Raw genomic sequence first — 26,598 nt, forward strand, 5'->3', positions numbered from 1 at the left:
CAATCCGGCTCTTACAGACACAGTAGAAAGTAAAAACCTGACCTTAATTCATGTTGGCAATGTACGTTTCTGAAAACCATGGATGTGTTGAAACTTTACATTTTCTTTCTGTTGCAACTTCCAGTTTTGCCTCACTGTGCTTATGTTCTGGTGAGGTTTAGCCACAAAAACCACATGGTTATTAGGAAAAGATCATGTTTTGGCTTACCTGGTTCTGGCTGGAAATATACCCAATTTTCAATGCCAGCATCAACTCAAAAGTATCTGGTTGAATCACCATTAAGACAGATGCAAAGTGGAACTGGATGGAAAGCGGTTGTCTTAAACAGTGGTCTCTCGCTGGGCAGCTGTCTTGCCTTGCTGTTAATGATCAGAAACATTAGCACAGATGTTTGAACACATCTCAAACATTGGTCTCTCGCTTGGCAGCCATCTCACCTGGCACTAATGTTTGAACATCGTCTTGGAAAGCAATCCGTCGCTTGGCAGCCGTCTTGCCTAGCACTACTATTTAAACAGCGTCTCAAACAGTGGTCTCTCTCTTGGCAACCGTGTGGTCAAGCACTACTATTTAAACAACATCTTGCACAGCGGTGTCTTGCTTGACAGCTGTCTCGAGTGGTACAAAGGTTGAAGTGCCATTTCAAACAGCACTGGGCAGCCGCCTTGCCTTCCGCTGATGTTATACGCTGTCTCAAGCAGCGGTCTCTCGCTTGACAGCCGCCTTGTCTTGCTGTCATAACACCACAATCCTCTCCACCTCCTGTCAATGATAGTCAGCTTATATACATTTAATTTGACACGTATGACACCTACCTGTGATTTGCAGAGACGTACAATGCCAGCATTCTATTATAGCAACTGGGCTTTCTAACAAGGTGGTATTCACCGTTGACTTTACCATCGTAGATTGTCAATATTTAGACAAAAATAGCTGTAACTGTCGACAAGTGTTAGTCAGCCAGCAACAGTATGTGCATGGAAAAGAATACCGTCTCCTGAGAGCACATCAATATAAAACACATCACTGTAAAAATGCCCCCTTACTGCCAGACAATGTGTTCTTTATGTTTTTTAAAACCTGGAAACAGTTTTATTCACTATAAATGTCGGAATGATCAGAGCTTTAAAAGTGTTCAAAGTATTACCATGAGAGCTATAATCAGGAAATGTCAGCAGGCAAACGAGTGTTTCTTCTCCCGTCTTTCAGACCCGTGAATCAGTTTGAATGAAAGTATTCTTCTCTTTCAACCTCCTACGATTCCTCACCCTGAAGGGCAAAATACAGGTCGCCTTTTTTTTTTCTTTTTCATTCCTGGATTCATCTCCGAGGGTCTGTGTGTGTGTGGGAGTGCTTTCTTTTGTTACTCCAATGCTTCTCTCTGACACTTGAATGAAAGTATTGTTCAGGCTCTGCGCAGCCGCTACAACCATTAGTGAGACGAGGGCGCGATCCCTCACCGGCTTCCCACCCAACGAGCACCACCAGTTCTTTTTTATTTCTCAAGGAGCACAAGCACAACCTTAAAAGCCGGAGGGGGACCGTGGGCTGCGTCGGCTTTTGTAAAACACGGTACTTACACGATTACGTGGCTGAAGACAATCTTTTCTAAATATACTCCACGTACAAAGGGATGGGGGCTGCTTTTGTCAAATTACATAATGGGAGATTTACTAAACTCGAACATCTTAAGCCAAAAGGTCCAACTGGTAAATCAAAATCAACCCTTTCTTTCCGCAACCAACAGCCTATTGGTTCACACTAAACATCGAGCTCTCGGGGTGCAGCGGGACCACCGGCAACCACTTGCAGACCAATCAATTGTGCTGTCAATCCAAACAGAGTTTACGGCTGCTTCCGCTGCATCGCTGTTTAAGTTCACAAGTAAAGTAGATCAATGAAGAGGGGGTGGAGTTTGATGTGACATGTAAGACAATGGGCTGCCATTTGCTTTTGTGTGGTGTGATATTATGGAGAAAAACTGAAGGGAAAGTCAATTAAAAAAGTAGTTGATCGAAGGACTGAGGCAAACATGTTGCTCATCATATGAATTTGGAATATTTGTGGAGGCATTCCTTCATCATCATCAGTGACATAATGACCCTTTCTTGTTTTTTTAAGTTTCTTGCCCAAGAGCAGAAACTTGGATGAAGGCTTCTGACGTGTTTATGGTCATGTGGATGTGGGAGCTTGGGGTGGTTAAGGCGAGGCTGTAACATATGCTGAATTGACAAGAAGGCTTGAGTAATTAAAAATGTGTCAGAAACAGCACTTCATAAAGTGTATAAAGTGTCTCCTACATCAGCAACTCACAAAATTGAGCGTTTTCACAAGGGAGCCTGGGGAATTTCTCTCCCTCTTCATCTCCTTGCTGTTGTTGACTGTAGCTGATGTGGCCTGTTGTACACTGGTGCTCAAGTTTGTCATCCACACTCTCAAATTGTTGTAAATTATTATTGATAATGATTACATGTTATCCTGGCCATTCAAATTAATACAATACAGTAAATTATGTGAGCTGGAAGGATGACGAACAGCGGTGGGATGCTGTGAACTCACCTCCCTGCCTTCTCTTGGAGACTATCATGGGACGAATATTGTCTTGACATCGAATTTACACATTCAAAACGCAATAACAGAGTCACACAGCACAGCCAAGACGCCTCGTTCTGCAGTAGAAAAGGACATTTTTTTTTTTTTTTGTGAAGATGTAATGAGTTTTCAGTTTGAATAATTTGTCGTGTCTGGCTGTGCCTCTGTAGAGACGAGAAAGAAGATGTTTGCCGGTGGGATTTTGATTCGCTTGAGCTTGAACTGTGCTCACACACATACGCCCACACACACAGTCTCTCTCTCTCTCACACTCACACATACACACACACACGCACACACAGTGACAACTAACTCACCCAAAAGTGCTGAGTCACTGAAGACGAGCAATAACGTGCCGCAGTCCCGCTCTGCTCCACTGATCTGATACCGTTCTGTTATCCCTCAGTAAAAATGAACAAAAGGCTGACACTTGATCTCCAGTGGAAAGCTCGCTGCAGTCTTTATTGCCCCCTTGTGGTCAGTGTGAACTACTTAATTATCTAGATACACACACACTCACACACACACACACACACAGACAAGTAAAGACACACTGAGATTGGAAGCGCCGTGTCGCCCCGAGGCTCCTCTTGTCTTGTTTGGATTCATTTTACGTCTGACGTCAGATGCTGTTCTTCATGTTCACAGCCACCAGTGTGTGTGTGTGTGTGTGCGTGTGTGTGTGTGTGTGTGTGAGTAAGAGAGAGAGAGAGAGAGAGAGAGAGAGAGAGAGAGAGAGGGAAGATGTGTGACCGGTTTGTCAACCCGAATCCAACATTTCATACTCAAGCCCACCGTGTAATTTCTGCCTGTTTCTGCAATTTGCTGCATCCCACATACTTCTCTGCACATACACACACACACTCAGGTATGCACACACACACGCAGCAGATAAAGGCTAATACACTGTCCAGGAACTGTCTGGTCCTGCATCCTGTAATACCAGCTGCTGCCCTCCAGTCACACTGAGACAGAATAACATAGAAATACAACATATAGATAGATAGATAGATAGATAGATAGATAGATAGATAGATAGATAGATAGATAGATAGATAGAATAGTTTATTGTCTGTATTGTCTCACATGTGTCTTCCATCTTCCCTCCTCCCTGTGCTTTGTGTGGGGGTGTGTCATTATAAGGTCGAGTGTCTCCCTCGGGCATGTCACATTTCAGAATTTCTGATTTCCTGAATGCACCACCCCGCCACGCTCACGCACCAAACTCTGGCAGCGGACCACGCAGACGATGCTCTTGTGTAACAGACAGGTGGATACTGGAGGAGCAAGGAGGAGCAACTGAGGACAGAGAAGAGGAGACAACGTCGGTCATTTCACCGGTCGATGGATAAAGAGGTAGAACAGGAACGATGGAGAGACAGGTGAACTTTGTGAAGGGAAACACAGATCCACACACTTAAACCTGCTCCGCAGATGCTTTTGAAAAGCATCAGGTAAGCAACTTAAAGATTCCCTTAAACTGTCTGTCAAATTGTTTAAGTTGTGGACACCAAGCGTAAGAAAACAGCTTGATGAAAATGTGAATACTCTCTGTAAGGTGCACTGTGTGAAAACTTGAAACCAAAGACAAGAGAGGAGCAGGAAACACGAAGCGATTCTTGAAATGTCTCGACACTGTTGCGAGTTCAAAGTCAGACTGTGGGAACCTGACGTGAAGAATGACAATAACAGTGCAGCTCCTGTGTAGCCTCGAGGCTTCAGCATCTACTGTTTCTTTTCATGAGGCAACACACAATACCGATCATAATCACATCCTAAAGAAAGAACATAGTTTCACATATATGAGCTTTTTGAGGTTTTTCTTAAACTGTACTGCACAACTTGAATGATTAAAGTCTGAATAATGTTTGTTTTTCGTGGGTGGACGCAAATGTTTGAGGGGCAAGGGCGGAAAAAAATTAAAGGGCACCAGCTGAAGGCGGCGGGGCAACAGTGTGCACCCCAGGGACACTTTATCATGTTTTCTCCACAGGAAGGGTATCCTAGATGGCACTTTATTATGTTTTACCAACTTGAAGGACACTCTAGAGGGCACTTTAATACATTTTCTCCACTGGAAGGGCATCTTAAAGGGGACTTTATTATGTTTTCTCCACTGTAAAGGGACTCCAGATGACACTTTATAATGGGGCATCAATAAGGGCATTTTTTTCAAACACGATGCACTAGTGGGGGGCAACTGGGCCTTGCTCAAGTCCAACGGTGGTCCAAGTAAACAATTTATACTCACTTCAAGCATTAAAATCCAGCTCTGATATAAGACCTTGAAGGAAAATTTCCAGATAAGTGTAGATCAGGTAAGTGTGGGAACAAAGTGACACTGTGATTGGTCAGGTGAAGAGGGAATCAGATCATAGACTAACCACATGGAATGATTAGATGGTATTTGAAGTGTGTCTGTACATAATTTAAGGCAATTAGTGACACATCTGTCATCTCGTGAACCCTGACGATCAACATTTTTTTAATCAGGTTCCGACAGAAGACACTCCCTGTATAACAGGATAATGCAGCCACACAACAATTGATTGTTAAAAATAGGATTTCACAGAGCAAACAGTATGTCTGAATATAAAAATAACTTTAAAAAGGTACGTCTGATTCAATTACTGTTATGTCTGAGGTGCTGGTAGAGGATAAGAGACTACGGGGTTGTTTCGTGATATATGGAAGTATTTGAAAATGTCTCCAAATTCAGAAACCTAATTTGTTACTGGGACAAAATCAGTTCTCCATATCAAACTAATAAGGTGGTAAAACTGTTTCAGTAAAAGCTGCTTTATAAATGAACGCTGGAACAAAGACCACAACAGTCAAGTGTAAATTGTGGTGTGTGAACTAGCCGTGGCACAAAAAGTTAAAATACAAGCGTGACACATGCAACAATAACCTGTAATTTATGAAGGTGTGAACGCAGTGAGGTGTAACCCAATCTGCTGTGCCTACCCCTGCCCTGCAGTCAATCCGTCAGCGCGGACAAAGCCTCAGATAATATTAGATTCGTTTCATTTTACCTGTTGAAAAGGAGAATTACCGCGTAATTCCTCCACTGAAACAATGATACAGTGTGATCGCACCCACACCTGCAAAACACCGACTGCACGGACAGTAAAAGGGATTGTGGAAATATGGGAAGAGGAAGCTGGCAAACAAACACATTGTGTTTCTTGCTCAATCCAACAAACCTCGGAGTGAAAGGTAAATGTGAGCATCATAAAAAGCGAGAGAGAAGTAGCTGAAATGAGCCTCGGTGCGTAAACGTAAATGGAGAGAAGGATGTCTCATGTGTTGTGAATTTAAGTCACCTTGTGTTTCCAGGAGGATGTATGGCCTCGGCCTTGAACGACAGCGGAGATGGACACATTCTTTGCCTCTACTCATCTGGCTGTGGCTCCTGGCAGCTTCTCCGCCCAGAGGTAATTACTGATTCACACATGAAAGCAAAAGGAGACAGCGTTTCACAAATGTAACAGTAAAAGAGGTTACAGAGTTTAAAGTTTTGATGTTGAACTAAGAGGCTTTTAATTATGAAGTAACACCAGATGTGGTCCAAAGCTCTTGTCTCGTTTGCTATCAGTTAGCATGTTTGGTTGACAAAATGTAAGACCCACAAAAAAAGTAATTGTAGTATTAATATAAAAAGCTAAGATTTTAAAACTACAGCTAGCTGCTCTGTCAGGCTCTGGGCTTCTTAGGCATAGCTGCTTTGAGTTAAATGCTAATGCGTGCTAACATGCCCACAGGAACACATGCTAAGTGGCAATGTTGACCAACGTGCTGGTTAGAAAATGGACGATTAAACAAAACTAAAACATTTTCTTTAAGCTTTTGGAGAAAACAGTTCAGGTCAGAAGTGCCAAATTTGATTTATTTTTTGTTGTTAAGTCATCTCGTTTTTTGGGTTTTTTTTTTTTGCAGTTTCTAAAAAAAAATAAATCTTTACATATAGAACCAGTTTGTTTATTTAGTGAACTTATTAATCACTGTTCTGTCAGAAATGGGTTGGTTGTGCTGTTAGCTTAGCACTATGCATTAGCTATCTAGTATGGCTAGGCCAAATTGATTCATAGCTTCAGAGGGACATCGGGCCATTTTTTAGATAGAACAACGTCTTTAATAGCCCAGTTTAGCGACAGTTAAACAACAGCTAATGTCACTGTTTGATAGAGTTAGATGTTATGAAAGCCGTGAATAAACTGTCTCTTGTTTCTCATCCATTCCAGCGGTTGGCTATTTCCTGGCCGACACCAAAGCAGTATTAAATGGCTGCGAGAACCACTGGACCCTGCAGGACAGGGCCGCCATGCCGCTCCTCTTTCAGATGACCGTGTGCGTCGACATCCGCGTGGTCGCGCCCGGAGCCTGGGTGGCCTTCTCTTACAGCTCGGTCCACGCGCCCAGACCTGAGCTGGGCCTGGAGGGAGATGACCATGCCCTGTATGGGTGGCTGCTGAGGGTTCGACACCGATTTCCTCTCCAGCTGTCCCCACAACACTGGCACAGGGTTTGTCTGAGGCGGGACGTACGGCGCAACACCTTTAGCCTGGAGGTAACGCATGTCACAGATTTTATTTTCTTTAGGGACTAATAATCCATGTTGTAATGCTAACATTGTCATCTGGAAAACAATAACCTATATAATAGTGACAGAGAATGGGATACAGAGTTTTAAATATCAAATTTAATTACACAATAAGGTTTTTTTTTTCTTTCTTGCATATGGAGATGATCTTAAATGCAACATTTTGGTAGCCAAAGCTCTACAGTTCTGATAGTGTTGTTGTCATGTTTGTTATCAGTTAGCATGTTTAGCCTGTCCAAAACTACTTAATGAGCCACTTAATCACAAAAAAGTAGGTACAGCTGCTCTGAGCTAAATGCTAATGTCAGCATGCTAACATCCAACGCAACAAAACTAAGATGATTGAAGTATTTTCTAGCTAGCTGTTAGCTTTAAATGCTTGTGTGCTAGCACAAAAAGAGTAATTGCTCTTTATAATAGGTCTATTAATCAAAGATACCACAGTATGTGAAAGTATATGAGTACTTATGTCATGCATATTCTCCTCTGAGTGTGCCATGAGTTCTACACAACGTAATAGTGTTTGCAGAAACAGATTGTTTACTCAGCTCAGCATGTTGTTCTTGTTACATACCTCTGACTGTAGGAGGGATTTGGAATGAAAGACAAAACAGTTCACTGTCCAACAATTTAGTAGACAGGCACTCTGAGGCATCTGCAGTGAAGCTGAGAAGACCTCTGACACAGTAAAATACCCCACAGATCATCAAAATCGACACTGTGGCCGACTATATCAGCTAAAAAACGCACGTCTTCACTTCCTCTCCTCACATCTTTTGCTATATGGAGCTGCAGCAAATGCGTGTTTGTAAGGCAGGTTTGTGAACATGACAAGCAACTACAGCAGCTGATTCAACAGCACTTATAAAAAAGAGACAGGTGGATTCAGCTCAAGTGCTCCTGAGCTATCAGAAGGGACATCAATTAAACATGAGGTGTAGCACAGCTGCAACATCTGTGCATCAGCACGTCCTCACATTGAAATGAGTTTGTTGACCCCCAGTCACTCTCGAAACAACATCCCTGTTGCAGCGTGCCAGCAACAGACACAACGGACCTTCGTTGTACATTCGATCTTCATCAGCATCGGGGTTTTTAGATCTGAATATGTTAAAATAACTCATATTTTACTTTTTGCCTCCTGGGTGAACGTGCAGGGCTTGTTTGACCCAACCATCCGCGCCGACCTCCCCTCTATGTGGATTTTCTCACTTTTCATACTACAGCTGACGTGAAAGGTCAATATGGGTCGTACTGCTTTCACAGTCGACCTATATGGACATTTTTCCTATGGCAAAATAATGTGTTCATTGTTTTGTTATACTGCTTTATTTGTGATCTTGATGTGAACTTCAGGTTCTTCATGATATCACCGTGAAATGTCATGAAGGAATGTGTTTAGAGGGGTGTTGTAAGAGTTGGTGTAGACAGTTTCATTGTGATTGATCACCTTAAATATGTTACACAACATTTTTTATTTGCATCCCCGCTTTGTGACTCATCTCTTTTATGTTCTGGGTGCCAAAAAGATTTACACAAAGGACACACCTGTGCATCCTCAACTCAGGGCGCCTCCGACTGCCTCCTCTCTCCACTGTGCTGAGATCAGTTTCTAGGTTTCAGGTGGACAGAGGAGCAAAGAGACATATTACATTTATATTCTAACCTGATTACGTGTTGCCAGTTTCACGTATCTACTCCCTAATGCTGTGTTACCTTTACATTACGTGCATTAAGCTAGCAAAGCTTATCACAACAACTCAAAGGATACTTCCTGTTTTAACATGGGCGTGATTATTAGAGCCAGTCGTCATAAAATAAAATTGTACTCACCAAAAACGCTGCTGATATCTGGCAAGACAGGTCGCAGTTCAATCTGGAATATGTTCTACAGGCTGTGAAAAAACCTTTAAAATCTGTCTGATTGGCTGAGAGCAACATGGGTCTTGCCATCTTAAATGGATTTCCAGCAATGTCGCCATCATCCCAGATCTTAGCGCTGAACTTGGGGAGTATAATCTAATTACAACTGTTAGTAATGATGGCTAAAATGAAGGAGAACCAATAAAAATAAGCCCCAAGTTCTTTTAAAACAGTTATTATTTAATAAGCTACAGCAAATTTGGTGGCAGTGTGGCCTCGGATATTGCAGGAGTCAAACTTTTGAACTCTTTATCCCTTTATTGTTTCGATATTTCAGGTTGATGGGAATGTGGTGGCTGAGAGGACGGTCATCGCCCGGGCCATCCCCCCCTCCGGCACCCTGTGGCTGGGCTGCCGTCCCAGAGACCGACCCCCAGGAGCCGTTCTCGGAAAGGTGGAGCTGTACCTGTTCCGCATGTGGGGGGACGTGGGTGACCACGGGCTCTGCGAGGACGGCACTGTGATCGGCTGGAACGCCAAGTTCTGGGGCATGACCAGCCCGGAGGCCAGACAGAGAGACCCTTACCTCATGTGTGGTGAGACACACATTTGATCTTATGCATGAACGAGTTTCCTGACTAATGATAGCTGTATTTATAACATGCAATGCAAACAGAATTAATCACTCATGAATATAGAGGACTTGGATCTGATCTCTTCAGCCTGTTCTATCTAATGAAAGCCTGAAATCTGTCTTTTTCAAATAACACTCATCAGACTTTCTTGTCTTATGGCTCCCGAGAACTGCGGAGAAACTGTAATTCTGGTATAATCTGACGTGAACTTCCTCCTGCATGCAGAACATTTCACTCATGATAACATTTCCTCTCTAACACTCGTCTTCACAGTAGTCTGCATGTGTTTAGAGCATGTTGGATGTTGAATGCTGCATGTTTTCATGTGTCTTGTAGAGAACAGACGGTTCAGACGAGGGGCACGTGTTAGGAGACATGTTACAAATGGTGACATACACACTTGCATGCTGTGTGTATTTGTATGAATGTAAATGTGTTTCTGTACACGCCTGATGAATGAGGGGAGAGTACACTCAAGGAAGGTTTGTTGTCCATTCGAGCAAAGAATATTGTGTATGTTTTTGCAAACCATGGATATTTTGCAACGTTTCTTTATTTCAATTTTCTTGTGACAACGATGTCTCTGATTAGCTTTAGGCCAAAAAAACACTAGTTAAGGTTCAGAAAAGACGATCTTTAGGCTTGAAATACTTTTTTTGGTCGCCACAAACATGGCTGAAAATGTCCCTGAACTCCCATTTTGGCTTAGCAGCCTTAAAATAATTTTGCAATGTTTTGGATTAAGATACGCTATATACATATATATATATATATATATATATATATGTATATATATATATATATATATATATATATATATATATATATATATATAAATGTCCACAGAATCAGGACTGAGCGACAAGATCAAATACCACAACATCTTTGACCACATACCGCCATATATCGTGTGGATATTGTAGGGATGACTACTGGTGCTGTAACAAAATATTAACGACATGGCAATTTTGATTAAAAATCATCAGTAATGTGGGTAAAGACTTCTGCAATATCACGATATAACTAAATCCAAAATCTCAGATGGTATATACACTCTCATGTCAAGATTGAAATACACAACAAGCAAATTGCCCAGAACTGCTTTCCATCATTTTTGTTGTTGTTGTTGTTGTTGTTGCCTGTCTTTAAAAATATCCAGCGGTTTGACTCTTACAAATATTGGAACACAGTCTTGTGGATGTCTGTAAGTCGACCATCATCTCCTCCAGTTTCTGTTATGAAAGTCAGGTCAAAAACATATCATGTCAAATACGTTTTGAGGAAGATTTTTAGCATAGAGCTACAAATGTAATGATTTGGAATAGAGAGTGGTAAACAGCTGTTTAAAAAGTCAGTATAACGGAAGGAAAGACAGATTTGAAAGTACGTGTCCACCACACTCTTAACTTACATCTACTGTTTCAGCTATAACAACTGGGTTTGGATTTGGACGGTTATTCCCACCTTCCCTCGGTAAGCAGCATTGCTTTGAGACGATAATGATTCATTAGATAATAATTCTGATTATGCCTTCTGACTGACGTGCTTCTTCCTTCTCCATATTACCAGAAGTGCCATCAACTACAACTACCTCAAGTCCTGTCATAGCAACACCTGCGACTCTGATGAGCACCCAGACAGCACAGCTCACAGGTGAGTGATGCACCGAATCCAGATACTGTGTGCAGAATGAGCTACATGCTAAATCTGATCTCTTCAGCCTGTTCTGTCTATTAAAGCATGAAATCTGTCTTTTTCAAATAACACTCATCAGACTTCTGGTCGTAAACTTCCTCCTGCATGCAGAACATTTCACTCATGATAACATTTCCTCTCTGACGCTCGTCTTCACAGTAGTTTGCATGTGTTTAGAGCATGTTGGATGTTGAATGCTGCATGTTTTCATGTGTCTTGTAGAGCGCAGACGGTTCAGACGAGGGGCACGAGTTAGGAGACAGTTAACAAGTGGTGTGTATTCATGTGACTTGCACACTTGCATGCATGCTGTGTGAATTTGTATGAATGTAAATGTGTTTCTGTACATGCCTGCAAGTGTGTGTAACTTTAGGTTTCTTGTGATCGTGTACAGTACAGAAGAAGTTTATGAAAATACTGACACAGTTCAGCATTTAATACGATTATTATGTAATGTCCCGTACGGAGGCTGTAGGTCATCAATCAAACAACTACTTTAGATTGAGACTGCAAGCACATAACTTATTTTAATTAATGCTACTTCCTCAGTGCATTGCATTGTAGGAGAGCCAACCCAGTCGCCAGAATTCAGAGATATTGAAACGTAACATTTCTTTATTTTGCAACTTTCTAACTAAGTCCAGTTTTCTACTGTAAGCTATGTCAACGCTGTGTTTATGCTCCGGTTAGGTTAAGGCACAAAAACCACCTGGTTAAGCCTCAGAAAAGATTATGATTTGGATTTAAATACCTGTTTTAGTCACCACAATCATGGCAGGAAATGTAACAACTTGTCCTCTTTTGTTGCCACAAACCCGTTTAGATGTTGTCACGAGCTCTCCTCAAAAACATCCTGCGGCGTCACGCTCACAAATGTTGGCAGCCTTCCCGCCTGTACCTGACTTTATATAGACGTTACACTGCGTAGAGCGTTAAATAATAATTAAAACAATTTGAATATGTACTTGATCACAGATTAGAATCTAATCTGTGAACGTGTTGTGTAACGCAACATCAGTGATGGTATCTGAATACGTTTGGACACTTGTTGCGTGTTTAGAGCATTCAAAGCAGCAGTTCACCGTGTCTTTTTCCTCTGGTTGTTCATGCTCATTTGTTTATCTTTGCAGCCGCAGTTATCAGCAGCCGCTTTGCAAACGGCTGCTGCTGCCGATAGAAATTAAAGTGCTTCCTGCGAATGAGAGCATTTATCTGTAGAAAACATCATTTAGACGCAAACTAGTAAGTAAATAGGAACAAACTTTAGACTGAATGTCAGTAAATTATCAAATAAAGCGCTTCTGTTTCTTGTTTTGTTCTTCATTTCTGTCAGCTATGACGACATTTGTGAATTTTGATCATTTTGCTCACAGTTTCACATTATAGCATCTGTAAATCATGATTAGTAACCAAGATTTTAAGGATCCTTTCAAATTGGGCCTATTTTCTTACAGCTTTGTCCATCATTTGTGTCTTTAAAGAAAACAAAATCTCCAATTTAATTCACGATTTAATTTTGTTATTATATTTGATAAGAAAATGAAATAAAAAAACACTCATTGCACAGGAGAACTAGCTGTACATTTTCACAGATTCATATACATCTGATGCATCTTTGTGTGGGAGTGTGAGAAGAAACAATCCCGACACTGCTCTTCACATTTTTCTTTAACAGTTCCTGTTTCTTCCAATCTTTTAGGGTTGCCATTAATAAATTGTGACATCAGCCAACTCTGTTCCAATGAAAGTAAGAAGCCTCCACCTTTTGTCCAATCACAGCGCTTCGTTCAGGCTCATTTGTGGGGTTACAGCTTCATTCTTGTCTGCAGATGCTTACTTCTGGATGTCCATACGTGTGGAGGTCACCAGGGGCAATAAGACTGAACAAGACGTCACCAGCCTGGTGAGAGCGAAGATCTGTTGCGTCTGTCTCGAACATTTACGTCTCCGCCTTTCATTGTCATTCCTTTAATAGCTTTAAAATGTCAGCTTACCACAAACAAGTCTTGCCGGCTGAGGATTAGCTTGAAGGAGAAGAACATTCCAAACCTGAATTTAATTCTGACGGGGACCTTCAGACGTTCTTACAGTAGAAGTATGTGTCTATACAATTCACTCCCTCAAGAAGTAAGACAGCAACGTCTGCCTTTGTACTCCAGCACGGTGCCTTTGAAGTAAATACATGGATTTAAGTGTTGTAACTGACTTAAACGCGACTGTAAGTCTTTGTGCTGCATGGTTGACGTTGGACTGTTAATTGGACAAAACAAGACGTTGGAGGATGATGTCATCTGGGACTCTGGGAACTTGTGACATACATTTTCACATTTATTATCTCACAGTTTATAAACAGAACAATTCTTTAAACTATCAAGAAATACTGGGCAGATTTATTTAAAGTGTCGCTGTGCCTCTACGTTATTTAAAAAAAACAGGAAGACTGTGCAGTGGAGGAATTACTCAAGTACGAACACTTCAGTACAGATTTGACTTTCTAGTATTTTAATCTCACGTCATTTTCTAAGAGTTACTTTACACGTCAATATGAAAATAAACATGAAAGACATGTTTATAGCTTCAGCAAAGACATTGGAAAGGGGTCTTTTGGATACATTTGTGCTCAGCGGGACTGTTTATGACATTGTGGCATTTCTTCTGACTTTCCTCAGTTCAGTCTGCTGCTGATCAAACTGTTTTTAACTTGAGTTCAGGTTATAATTTGAGTAACATACTATGAACGACACCTAAGCTTACAGTGGCTTTCATTCATCAGTGACAGCAGCTCCCGTACAGAGATCTGCTGTAGACGACAAACACTTTCCAGATTTGGTTTCAGCAATCCGAGAAAAAATTGCTATTCAATATTATGACAAAGCTACAATATGTAGAATGATTTCCATCTTCTGGTGTCCTCATGGTGGTACAGTGACAGGAGAACGAAGAGCTGAAATCAAATCATAGACGGCGCCAATTTTCCCCTGGAGTTGTCTCGACTTTGCACAAACAAAAAGATATTGGAATAATTATATCAAACTGCCTCTTTTGGTGCAGCATATTCTGGGCCCTTAAAAATTGTTGAGCTGTGCATGAAAAGAGGAACATTTTCTACTGTGTGCCTCTGGTTTGTATCTACAAATTAAAGCTGAAAGTCACGACTTAGACCTCTCTCGTCGTTTCATTTTCGATCCAAAGTGATGGAGAGCAGAGCAAACGCAACATAACATTTGCCTCTGTCCTAATATTCATAATGTAAGGATGCGTTCGACTCCCATCGCCTCCCAAACTGTGTCAGCATCTGTCTGCCTCTGTCTCTCCATCTGTCACTCAGGTGTCAAATGTGTTTGGCTGCCACAACTCAACAGGCTTTACAGATTTCTGTCGGGATGACAGACAACTTCAGGTCAGTCTGCCCCAGAAACAGGTCGCACCTTCTCACCTTTCAGAATAAAAATCCCTCCCGTAAACACAAGAAATGACTGCAGCTTCTCTCTCTCTGCAGGTAGAAGTGGTGACCTGCGAGGAAAAGATGAACATAAGGTGACAGCAATGTCGGTAGATTTTTGTGTTCAACTACACATCCTTCAGATTTTTGCCTCCTCACAGTGGCGTGGACACTTTTTGTTTCCAGAAATACGACCTGCGACGTGCTGTTGCAGCTCAGCCACGCCGTCTCAGTGTGTGAACTGCAGCGCGCCGGAGCCTCTGCACTGCAGCAAGCTGGAGACGGACAGATACAAGCGAGAATCATGGGAGAGGTGGAGAGAGTCGGTGAGCACACAGCTTGTGATCTTCACACTTACGCAAAGACACTGATTAAAGGACCAAATGAGCCTAGAATACAGTGTAATAAAAGATCTTTACAAGAGGAACAAGATTGCTTATACAATATTACAAGATGGATTTTGTAGTGGCTATATGCTACTGACAAAAACGGAATATACATAGATTTAGTAATGAATAATCAGCCTTAAAAAAAAGATACAAATATTTTTATTCCTGCACAGAAATTAGTGATAAAAAGAACAACTTAAAGGGGCTCTGTAGCCATTTGTTATTTAAAAAGGTGCAATATGTACAGATTTTAGTGGAAAATATTCAAAAATCATCAACAGAATATGAAGAAATAACAGTTTTGATTGTCATTAGTTGTCATCATTATCTATCCGTTTATGTTTTGTGTTAAAAGAAATATTTACTGTATTTAAGTTAGCATGTTAGCCAGCTATCCCCAGCTCATCCTGGTTGAGATCTCCTGTGTTAGCGATGTAAACAAACAATCCTCTGGTGCTCCAAACTCACTGTTAGGTAGCTGTGCTGCTAACTGAGCTAACTAGCCAGCAGCAGCCACAGTTGGCAGCAATTAGCAGCTAATCTTGTGATATGCTGCCCTGTTTGATTTAAGTATGAAATCGACAGGTGGCTGATTTTTACACACTGCACCTTTAATCAAACAAGAAGCCCCTGGACGATTTGTTTAAGTGTTGTAATACTAGTGGGGGGGTGTGGCTATGTGCCTTGTATCAGTGCGTCTCTCTGCTAACGGAGCGCAACACTAGCTGATGTCCACTAGCCTAAACAAACCACCGGCGCCACACAGAAGTTCCACATAGCCTCTTTAAAAACAGCTTCATTGTTAGTTTGTCTGTTGAAAGAGGAAGTTTCAGGTGGAGGTGTTGCCATGTTGTTTATGGTTGTTCTTTAAATTCTTTAGAACAGAGACATCCTGCACACATGCAAACTGCACCCATGCTTGGATTTAGACCCACATACAAACGTAGACCCATGTGCCTGCGTGCACATGCAAAACACCAATAGGAATACACAAATTGTGGACAGACGCACAAACATGAAACAAGTTTGTGACTTTTGAGTGTATGCAAAGTCAAAATAATGTCCTCACTGTCTCCAAAAGCTGTGCCCTGCTAAGATGGAAGCACACAAAGACACAGTGACGATTAACTACATCCCCAACCGCAACTTTCACGCTGATCCAAAATCCATATTTTAGCCCTCATGTGGCTCAGTGGAGATGTGAAGACGGGCTACAATGATCTGGCTTTAACGGAAACACACACACGCTCATTTTGATCTTGATTCTATCCACATCAGCTCGAGACCTGTGTGAGGGTGTGGAGACCTCTGGTGGTGGGTTCGTGAGGTGCACCTCCACCTCCCCCCTGGATGATATCTGTCAGGCTAACAAGCACTCCGAGCTTACATGGTGAGTGGTACTCTATTGTTTTGTGTACACACTGAGCATACGTTCGTACACACTCTTTATCTCATCACTGTTTATCCACCAGCTCAGTCATAGAGCCAAACTCCAGCCCCACCACACAGTCTAATACAAAAACCTGCAGCCGTGAGTATCAAACACAGAGACACCCGTTATTATTATCATTATACGCGCCAGAATTCACTGTCTGTCCTGCTGCTGTGTTTGTCTGTGTCCCAGGGGAAGAGCCTCGCTTTTGTGACTGCGCTGCTTTCTGTAACTCTGCAAGTAAGAGAAAGAGCCAGACCTCCTGCCTGTCTTCATACGTTTGCACTGCAATTTCAAGCTGAAATTATCTGTGTATATAAATGTGCTAGCTGGTAAATCTGATTGTCTGTACGTTGACTGTGCTAGATGTTGTATAAACCTTAAATGGAATAGTTTGAAATTTGGGAAAATGTTTTGCCTTTTATTTCAAGAAAAATATGACGCTAGCAGCCTGTTAGCTTAACTTAGCATTGCTGAAAGCAGGGGAAACAACCCAGCTCTGTCCAAAGGCTAAATATATCCAGTTATCACCTCTAAAGCTCACAAGTTAAATGATAAGTTCACCCAAAAATATAACTATTATCTGCTCACCCTCATGCTGATGGAAACGCTGCAACACTGTTTTACTGTGTAGTCCCAGAAATGTTTTCTGGACTACGAAACTTCACCTGACTTTCCATCAACATGAGGCCAAGTTCATACTGACTAGAATTAATTTTTTGGTTGAACGATTTATTCAACTTCCTGGCTAAGAAACAGTTGAGCACTCTACCCCCAATTAACCACCTCAGCTTGTCTTTTCACAGATTAAACAAATAACACTGTTTTAGTGATTTGCACGGATGCCTTTAGGTAGGTCTTTAAGCTAGTGCTAAGCTAATAGCTTCATATTGAACAGACACACATAAGAGTGGAATCAAACTGATCAAATGTCTTTTTTTAAATGCATTTCCCAAAATATCACACTGTTCCTTTAACTGAAGCATGAAGGTTGTTATGAAATAATGGGAGGAATCAAAAAGCGAAACAAGAAATATGAGCATAAGATTTCAAAATAAAGCAAGAAACTAGAATCATGACAAAGGTAGGTATTAGAATTAGGTCCTAAACTGAACCAGCTACCTTAACTTTGTGTTTTGGTCTATTTAGGCCAGTTCTTCGCCATGAAAATCAACATTCACAGTGATTCTGTCAAAGTTAATGTCCTCAAATCATTGGTAAGTACAGATAAGTATGTTTGAGCTGTACTTCCTGTTGTATATAGGCTATGGACTGACTTTCTAACTGTATTTGACAGCTGTCAGCAGTGAAAGTGGCTAGTGTATGTCAAACGTCGGGGTAAGTCTCTATCAACTTTGAATCATTTACAGTTTATACATGTGTTTTAATTTCTGACACCAGGTGACTTTGCCTTTGTTTTAGCTGCAATGAGAGTAAAAAAAAAAGTCACAAATGGTCAGATTTGATTGTGATATTTCACGCATGTCGACAATTTGTTGTTTTCCAGGTCAATGTGCCAAGATTCAGGGATTTTAAAGCGCTACCAGGTAAATCTCACCGAGAATAAACAGTTTAGTACTTTGTAAAATCACACTGATTGACAAACATTGATCTAGAGATGATCGTCATGCGCTTTCTTCATGCAGGCTGCTCATCTGGAATGCCATGGGACACAGCAGAGGTACACACCTTTCTTCCTGTTTTCTACTGATGACTTTACTCAGAATTTGTGTGCAAGACACACTGTCAAAGAAAATAACATTTAAGTACAGGAATACACCTGGAATGCATGTATGAATGTATTTGAAGGTGGATTTATATTTTTAACCTCTTCACTGCTGGTCTCTAGGTTGTACAACTGCATGGTGATACTGGAGATGTCTGGACCTGTCGATAGTTGCTTCCTGACTAAACTTGTGCAACAAATCATTGACGCCAATCCTTACATAACAAATGAAAGGCCACTTACACGCATGGGTTAGTCTGCAGGTTTATGTTTCGGTTCTGTTATCCAACCTCCATCGTATAGAAACATCTATTGTGTGAATGTATTATTGACGGTGCTCCTCTTCTCAAAGTGGTTTGTGGTCCTTCTGGCCTTCCTGTCCGAAGCATGTTGACGTCCAACCTGACCTGGGTTGCCAGTGAGCTGCTGACCTCCGACTTGTGCCAACCTGACCCAACCCTGCTCAAATGGTGAATGTGTAAATCATTTCTCTGGAAGGAGCTTCACACTTATTATAGTCAATCATGTTGTTTATGCAGAGTTGTTTTTACAGTACATACTGAAGCCTCTTTCTGTTTGTTAGAGAACAATTTGCATTTCCTTTAGAGGAAAAAAGGGGCACGTGTATAGATTAGTCAGACTCAAGTAACAAAATATCTGTTAGTATGTATACCATAACCAATTCCCTCACACTAAACATCATATCATTACTGTGTTTTTCTTTGAGAGACAGTCTGTAGAATTAAATATCCATCTGAACTCCAGATCCACACTGACCAGGGACACACTGACTGACTGCAGGCTTTATTGTTTTCCTGAGTAAACTATTTTATCCTATGTTAATTGAGCATTTTTACGATACAAGTATTCCAGTAAGTTATTATTTTATTGACTATTGCTTAAAGAGTTTAACTTACTATAAAGGCGAGAAAGAAAAAAAAACAAAAACTTACAAAGAATCATTTGAAACTTTAGGAAATATGTTTATAGCTTTACAATATTTTTCGGTGTCCTTTTTCAGTGATGCAAATGAGACGCTCGCTGTACTTCTGACTGCCAGCTGCCCCGACTCAACAGAGCAGAGCACAACGCAGCCTCCCACTCCAACCAACAGCAGCATGACTGCAACTCCTGAAGCTTCACCGCCATCTGTGTCCAACACCACTGAACACACAGCTGAAACCACTGCAGCGGTTCAACAGAGAAATGTGTCACAAGGAACAGCTGAGCCAAACAGGACTACTCCACTCACAACAATTAACAGTCCACAGTCCTCAGCAGCGCAAACTGTCAGCACAACAGCACAGAACACAGCTTTAACTCAAAGCACAATGTTGTTGACACCCACCCGGAGTACACAGCTGCAAAACACAACCACAGCACACCAAAACATGACAGATTCCACACCATTATCCTCTCTCAGCTCAACACAACACATAACTACAACTGCCCTTGTTGATTCAACTTTTAACACAACCACACTGTCTCCCAATCCAACAGCAGTGTCCAGTGTTACTGCAGTCAACACATTTACAACTTCTCCACATGATACAACAGTGTCCAATGTCACTACAGTCAGTACATTTACACCCTCTCCAAATGGTACAACAGTAACCAATGTAACTACAGCCAACACATTTACATCTTCTCCACTTGATACAACAGTGTCCAATGTCACTACAGCCAGTGCATTTACACCCTCTCCAAATGGTACAACAGTAACCAATGTAACTACAGCCAACACATTTACATCTTCTCCACATGATACGACAGTGTCCAATGTCACTACAGCCAGTGCATTTACACCCTCTCCAAATGGTACAACAGTAACCAATGGAGCTGCAGCCACCACTTTTACACCTTCTCCACATGATACAACAGCGTCCAATGTCACTACAGCCAGTGCATTTACACCCTCTCCAAATGGTACAACAGTAACCAATATAACCAACACATCTACACCTTCTCCACATGATACAACAGTGTCCAATGTCACTACAGCCAATGCATTTACACCCTCTCCAAATGCTACAGCAGCATCCAATATAACTAGAGCAGACAATGACAAAACAACAAGTAACACAACAATTAGCACATTTCCAACCTCTCCAAATGATACAAAAGTGTCCCATGTAACTACTGCAGATACATTAACACCCTATCCAAATGGTACAACAGTGTCCAATGTCACTACAGTGGACAACAACAGTAACCTACACAACGGCACAATTACAACAAGCAACACAACAATTAGCACGTTTCCAGCTTCTCTCAATGATACAACAGTAACCAATGTAACTACAGCCAACACATTTACACATTCTCCAAATGATACAAAAATGTTCCATGTAACTACTGCAGATACATTAACACCCTATCCAAATGGTACAACAGTGTCCAATGTCACTACAGTGGACAACAACAGTAACCTACACAACGGCACAATTACAACAAGCAACACAACAATTAGCACGTTTCCAGCTTCTCTCAATAATACAACAGTAACCAATGTAACTAGAGAGGACAACAGCAAAAACCTAGACAACGGTACAATTACAACAACAATTAGAACATTTCCAACCTCTCCAAGTGGTACAACAATGTCCAATGTTGTTTCAACGGACAACAACAATAACCTACACAACGGCACAATTACAAGAAGCAACACAACAATTAGCATGTTTCCAGCTTCTCTCAATGATACAACAGTAACCAATGTAACTACAGCCAACACATTTACACATTCTCCAAATGATACAAAAATGTCCCATGTAACTACTGCAGATACATTAACACCCTATCCAAATGGTACAACAGTGTCCAATGTCACTACAGTGGACAACAACAGTAACCTACACAACGGCACAATTACAACAAGCAACACAACAATTAGCACGTTTCCAGCTTCTCTCAATGATACAACAGTAACCAATGTAACTAGAGAGGACAACAGCAAAAACCTAGACAACGGTACAATTACAACAACAATTAGAACATTTCCAACCTCTCCAAGTGGTACAACAATGTCCAATGTTGTTTCAACGGACAACAACAATAACCTACACAACGGCACAATTACAAGAAGCAACACAACAATTAGCATGTTTCCAGCTTCTCTCAATGATACAACAGTAACCAATGTAACTACAGCCAACACATTTACATCTTCTCCACATGATACAACAGTGTCCAATTTTACTACAGCCAGTACATTTACACCCTCTCCAAATGGTACAACAGTAACCAATGTAACTGCAGCCAACATATTTACACTTTCTCTAAATGATACAACAGTATCCAATGTAACAACAACTTCAGATACATTTACACCCTCTCCACATGATACAACACTGCCCAATGTAACTACAGCCAACACATTTACATCCTCTCCAAATGATACAACAGTGTTCGATGTTACTATAGTGGACAGCAACAGGAACCTACACAATGGTACAATTAACACAATTAACACAACAGTTAGCACGTTTCCACCTTCTCTGAATGATACAATGTCATCCAATGTAACTTCACCACATACAGTTACACCTTCTCCAAATGATACAACAGTTTACAATGTTACTTCAGCCAAGACATTTACACACTCTCCAAATAATACAACAGTGTCCAACGTAACTACAGCCAACACATTTCCACCCTCTCCCAATGATACAACAGTGTCCAGTGTTACTACAACCAGTGCATTTACACATTCTCCAAATGATACAACATTGTCCAATACTACTACAGTGGACGATAACAGGAACCTACACAATAGCACAAATACCACAAGTAAGGCAACAATGAGCACATTTACACCTTCCCCTAATCACACAATGGCAAACAATGTAACTACAGTATCTCATAATTACACAACCGTGCACGACGTAACCACAGCTGCCAACGATAACACAACAGAGTACAATGTAACAACCCCAAAGAACATCAGCAACCTTCACAATGGTACAATGACAACAACTAATGCAACAATGAGCACATTTATACATTCTCCAAATGTCACAGCAAAAACTACCAACTTCACAACAGCGTACAATGTAACTACAGTGGACAACAACAGTACAACTACAAAAACTAACACAACAATGAACAAGTTTACACCTTCCACCAATGTCACAGCAACAACTACCAACTTCACAACAGCGTACAATGTAACTACAGTGGACAACAACAGCACAACTACAGAACCTAACACAACAATGAGGACATTTACACCTTCGCCCAATGTCACAGCAGAAACTACCAACTTCACAACAGCGTACAATGTAACTACAGTGGACCACAACAGTACAACTACAGAAACTAACACAACAATGAGCTCGTTTACACATACTCCCAATATAACAGCAACAACTACCAACTTCACAACAGTGTACAATGTAACTACAGTGGACCTCAACAGTACAACTACAGAACCTAACACAACAATGAGGACATTTACACCTTCGCCCAATGTAACAGCAACAACTACCAACTTCACAACAGTGTACAATGTAACTACAGTGGACCTCAACAGTACAACTACAGAAACTAACACAACAATGAGCACGTTTACACATTTACGCAATGTCACAGCAAAAACTAACAATTTCACAACAGAGAACAATACAACTACAGTGGACAACAACAGCACAACTACAGAAACTAATTCAACAATGAGCATGTTTACACATATTCCCAATGTAACAGCAACAACTACCAACTTCACAACAGTGGACCTCAACAGTACAACTATAGAAACTAACACAACAATGGGCACGTTTACACATTTACCCAATGTCACAGCAAAAACTAACAATTTCACAACAGAGGACAATACAACTACAGTGGACAACAACAGCACAACTGCAGAAACTAATTCAACGATCAACACATTTACACCTTCACCCAATGTCACAGCAACAACTACCAACTTCACAACAGCGTACAATGTAACTACAGTGGACCACAACAGTACAACTACAGAAACTAACACAACAATGAGCACGTTTACACATACTCCCAATGTAACAGCAACAACTACCAAATTCACAACAGTGTACAATGTAACTACAGTGGACCTCAACAGTACAACTACAGAAACTAACACAACAATGAGCACGTTTACACATTTACGCAATGTCACAGCAAAAACTAACAATTTCACAACAGAGAACAATACAACTACAGTGGACAACAACAGCACAACTACAGAAACTAAATCAACAATGAGCATGTTTACACATATTCCCAATGTAACAGCAACAACTACCAACTTCACAACAGTGTACAATGTAACTACAGTGGACCACAACAGTACAACTGCAGAAACTAATTCAACGATCAACACATTTACACCTTCACCCAATGTCACAGCAACAACTACCAACTTCACAACAGCGTACAATGTAACTACAGTGGACCACAACAATACAACTACAGAACCTAACACAACAATGAGCGTGTTTACACATTTACCCAATGTCACAGCAAAAACTACCAACTTCACAACAGCGTACAATGTAACTACAGTGGACCACAACAGTACAACTACAGAAACTAACACAACAATGAGCATGTTTACACATTCTCCCAATGTAACAGCAACAACTACCAACTTCACAACAGTGTACAATGTAACTACAGTGGACCTCAACAGTACAACTACAGAAACTAACACAACAATGAGCACGTTTACACATTCTCCCAATGTCACAGCAAAAATTAACAATTTCACAACAGAGAACAATACAACTACAGTGGACAACAACAGCACAACTGCAGAAACTAATTCAACGATCAACACATTTACACCTTCCACCAATGTCACAGCAACAACTACCAACTTTACAACAGCGTACAATGTAACTACAGTGGACAACAACAGCACAACTACAGAACCTAACGCAACAATGAGGACATTTGCACCTTCGCCCAATGTCACAGCAAAAACTACCAACTTCACAACAGCGTACAATGTAACTACAGTGGACCACAACAGTACAACTACAAAAACTAACACAACAATGAGCAAGTTTACACATTCTCCCAATGTAACAGCAACAACTACCAACTTCACAACAGTGTACAATGTTACTACAGTGGACCACAACAGTACAACTACAGAAACTAACACAACAATGAGCACATTTACACATTCTCCCAATGTCACAGCAAAAACTACCAACTTCACAACAGCGTACAATGTAACTACAGTGGACCACAACAGTACAACTACAGAAACTAACACAACAATGAGCGTGTTTACACATTTACCCAATGTCACAGCAAAAACTACCAACTTCACAACAGCGTACAATGTAACTACAGTGGACCACAACAGTACAACTACAGAAACTAACACAACAATGAGCATGTTTACACATTCTCCCAATGTAACAGCAACAACTACCAACTTCACAACAGTGTACAATGTAACTACAGTGGACCTCAACAGTACAACTACAGAAACTAACACAACAATGAGCACGTTTACACATTCTCCCAATGTCACAGCAAAAACTAACAATTTCACAACAGAGAACAATACAACTACAGTGGACAACAACAACACAACTGCAGAAACTAATTCAACGATCAACACATTTACACCTTCCACCAATGTCACAGCAACAACTACCAACTTTACAACAGCGTACAATGTAACTACAGTGGACAACAACAGCACAACTACAGAACCTAACGCAACAATGAGGACATTTGCACCTTCGCCCAATGTCACAGCAAAAACTACCAACTTCACAACAGCGTACAATGTAACTACAGTGGACCACAACAGTACAACTACAGAAACTAACACAACAATGAGCACGTTGACACATTTACCCAATGTCACAGCAAAAACTAACAATTTCACAACAGAGAACAATACAACTACAGTGGACAACAACAGCACAACTGCAGAAACTAATTCAACGATCAACACATTTACACCTTCACCCAATATCACAGCAACAACTACCAACTTCACAACGGCGTACAATGTAACTACAGTGGACCACAACAGTACAACTACAGAAACTAACACAACAATGAGCATGTTTACACATTTACCCAATGTCACAGCAAAAACTACCAACTTCACAACAGCGTACAATGTAACTACAGTGGACCACAACAGTACAACTACAAAAACTAACACAACAATGAGCAAGTTTACACCTTCTCCCAATGTAACAGCAACAACTACCAACTTCACAACAGCGTACAATGTAACTACAGTGGACCACAACAGTACAACTTCAGAAACTAACACAACAATGAGCACATTTACACATTCTCTAAATGTCACAGCAACAACTAACAATTTCACAACAGCGTACAATGTAACTACTGTGGACCACAACAACACAACCGCTATAACTAACGCAACAATGAGCACGTTTACACCCTCTCCTAACTATACCATGGTTAGTAATTTAACTACAGTCTCCAGCAATTTCACAACAGTGGAGAATATAACCAGTACAACTGTATCTCAAAACAGAACAACCACAGGCAATGTAACCACCTCACCCAGCAGGGAAACTGAACAGAACACAACAGTGTTTACCACTGTTAGTCAAGTTGTCAACAACACCGCTAAACCCACCAGCACTCCACAGAACAATCAGACTGGAAATTACACCACACCAGAAACTGACAAGATCACAGACACCAACCAAAATGGGACCAACTCAACCACAGTTGCAACTGGCACAACTCCCACTATGAATCACAGTCAAACCACAGGAATCAGCTTTACCATGAGCTCGACAACCAAAGGACCAAGAGTCAATTCAACAACTACAGCAGCTAGCACTTCTGTTGAACATATAACTACAACATCTGAGACAACCACAAATAGTAATCTTCCAGTCCAGATTAACACCACCACTCCAGAGGTGTCCACGCCCTCTTCGACAACAGCTCTCCAAGTCACCACCCTTACCAGTTCAACCACAGCAGAATCTGGTATGTATAGTAAATAATTCAACATTTACAGTTTGGTTAAAGCTTTCAGTATGGTGGATCAAACTGAATCAAATGACAATAGATGTATTAATAGCATAGTTCCTTAATCCACATTAATGGAATGGTTTTCTATGTCGAAGCTCCAACTGGAGGTCGAATGTTTTGATAAAAGTCTTGACTAGTAGACTTTACCCTTTATTATATGGATTGATTTATTCTATGTAATGACGATCATACATTGAGACTTGATTT

General features: G+C 41.0%; 1 protein-coding gene and 1 long non-coding RNA gene across 3 annotated transcripts in view; one reads left to right on the plus strand and one right to left on the minus strand.

Moving 5' to 3' along the window:
- Positions 1-3,029: 3,029 nt before the first annotated feature.
- LOC119008897 lies at positions 3,030-6,846 on the minus strand. Its single transcript, XR_005071583.1, has 2 exons — positions 5,920-6,846; positions 3,030-3,892 (listed from the first exon to the last, which is right to left on the minus strand). It is a non-coding gene; the product is annotated as an uncharacterized LOC119008897 (long non-coding RNA).
- The window catches only part of adgrg2a (adhesion G protein-coupled receptor G2a), a 28,806-nt gene continuing 6,098 nt past the window's right edge, over positions 3,891-26,598 (plus strand). The window contains exons 1-22 of one of the 2 annotated variants that reach the window (XM_037079620.1): positions 3,891-4,047; positions 5,933-6,030; positions 6,838-7,163; positions 9,397-9,655; positions 11,120-11,167; positions 11,264-11,347; positions 11,612-11,662; positions 13,089-13,136; positions 13,219-13,292; positions 14,718-14,789; positions 14,889-14,926; positions 15,018-15,157; positions 16,499-16,610; positions 16,693-16,751; positions 16,845-16,892; positions 17,802-17,869; positions 17,950-17,990; positions 18,160-18,199; positions 18,299-18,333; positions 18,502-18,629; positions 18,731-18,848; positions 19,400-26,346. In XM_037079620.1, coding sequence (XP_036935515.1) covers positions 4,028-4,047; positions 5,933-6,030; positions 6,838-7,163; positions 9,397-9,655; positions 11,120-11,167; positions 11,264-11,347; positions 11,612-11,662; positions 13,089-13,136; positions 13,219-13,292; positions 14,718-14,789; positions 14,889-14,926; positions 15,018-15,157; positions 16,499-16,610; positions 16,693-16,751; positions 16,845-16,892; positions 17,802-17,869; positions 17,950-17,990; positions 18,160-18,199; positions 18,299-18,333; positions 18,502-18,629; positions 18,731-18,848; positions 19,400-26,346 — 8,854 coding nt within the window. In that variant the 5' untranslated portion in view covers positions 3,891-4,027. Of the gene's footprint in view, positions 4,048-5,913; positions 6,031-6,837; positions 7,164-9,396; positions 9,656-11,119; positions 11,168-11,263; positions 11,348-11,611; positions 11,663-13,088; positions 13,137-13,218; positions 13,293-14,717; positions 14,790-14,888; positions 14,927-15,017; positions 15,158-16,498; positions 16,611-16,692; positions 16,752-16,844; positions 16,893-17,801; positions 17,870-17,949; positions 17,991-18,159; positions 18,200-18,298; positions 18,334-18,501; positions 18,630-18,730; positions 18,849-19,399; positions 26,347-26,598 lie in introns of those variants that run through there. The other variant, XM_037079621.1, reaches the window with a different exon arrangement.

This window comes from Acanthopagrus latus, chromosome 19, assembly GCF_904848185.1.
Source record: "Acanthopagrus latus isolate v.2019 chromosome 19, fAcaLat1.1, whole genome shotgun sequence".
Classification (NCBI taxonomy): Eukaryota; Metazoa; Chordata; class Actinopteri; order Spariformes; family Sparidae; genus Acanthopagrus; species Acanthopagrus latus.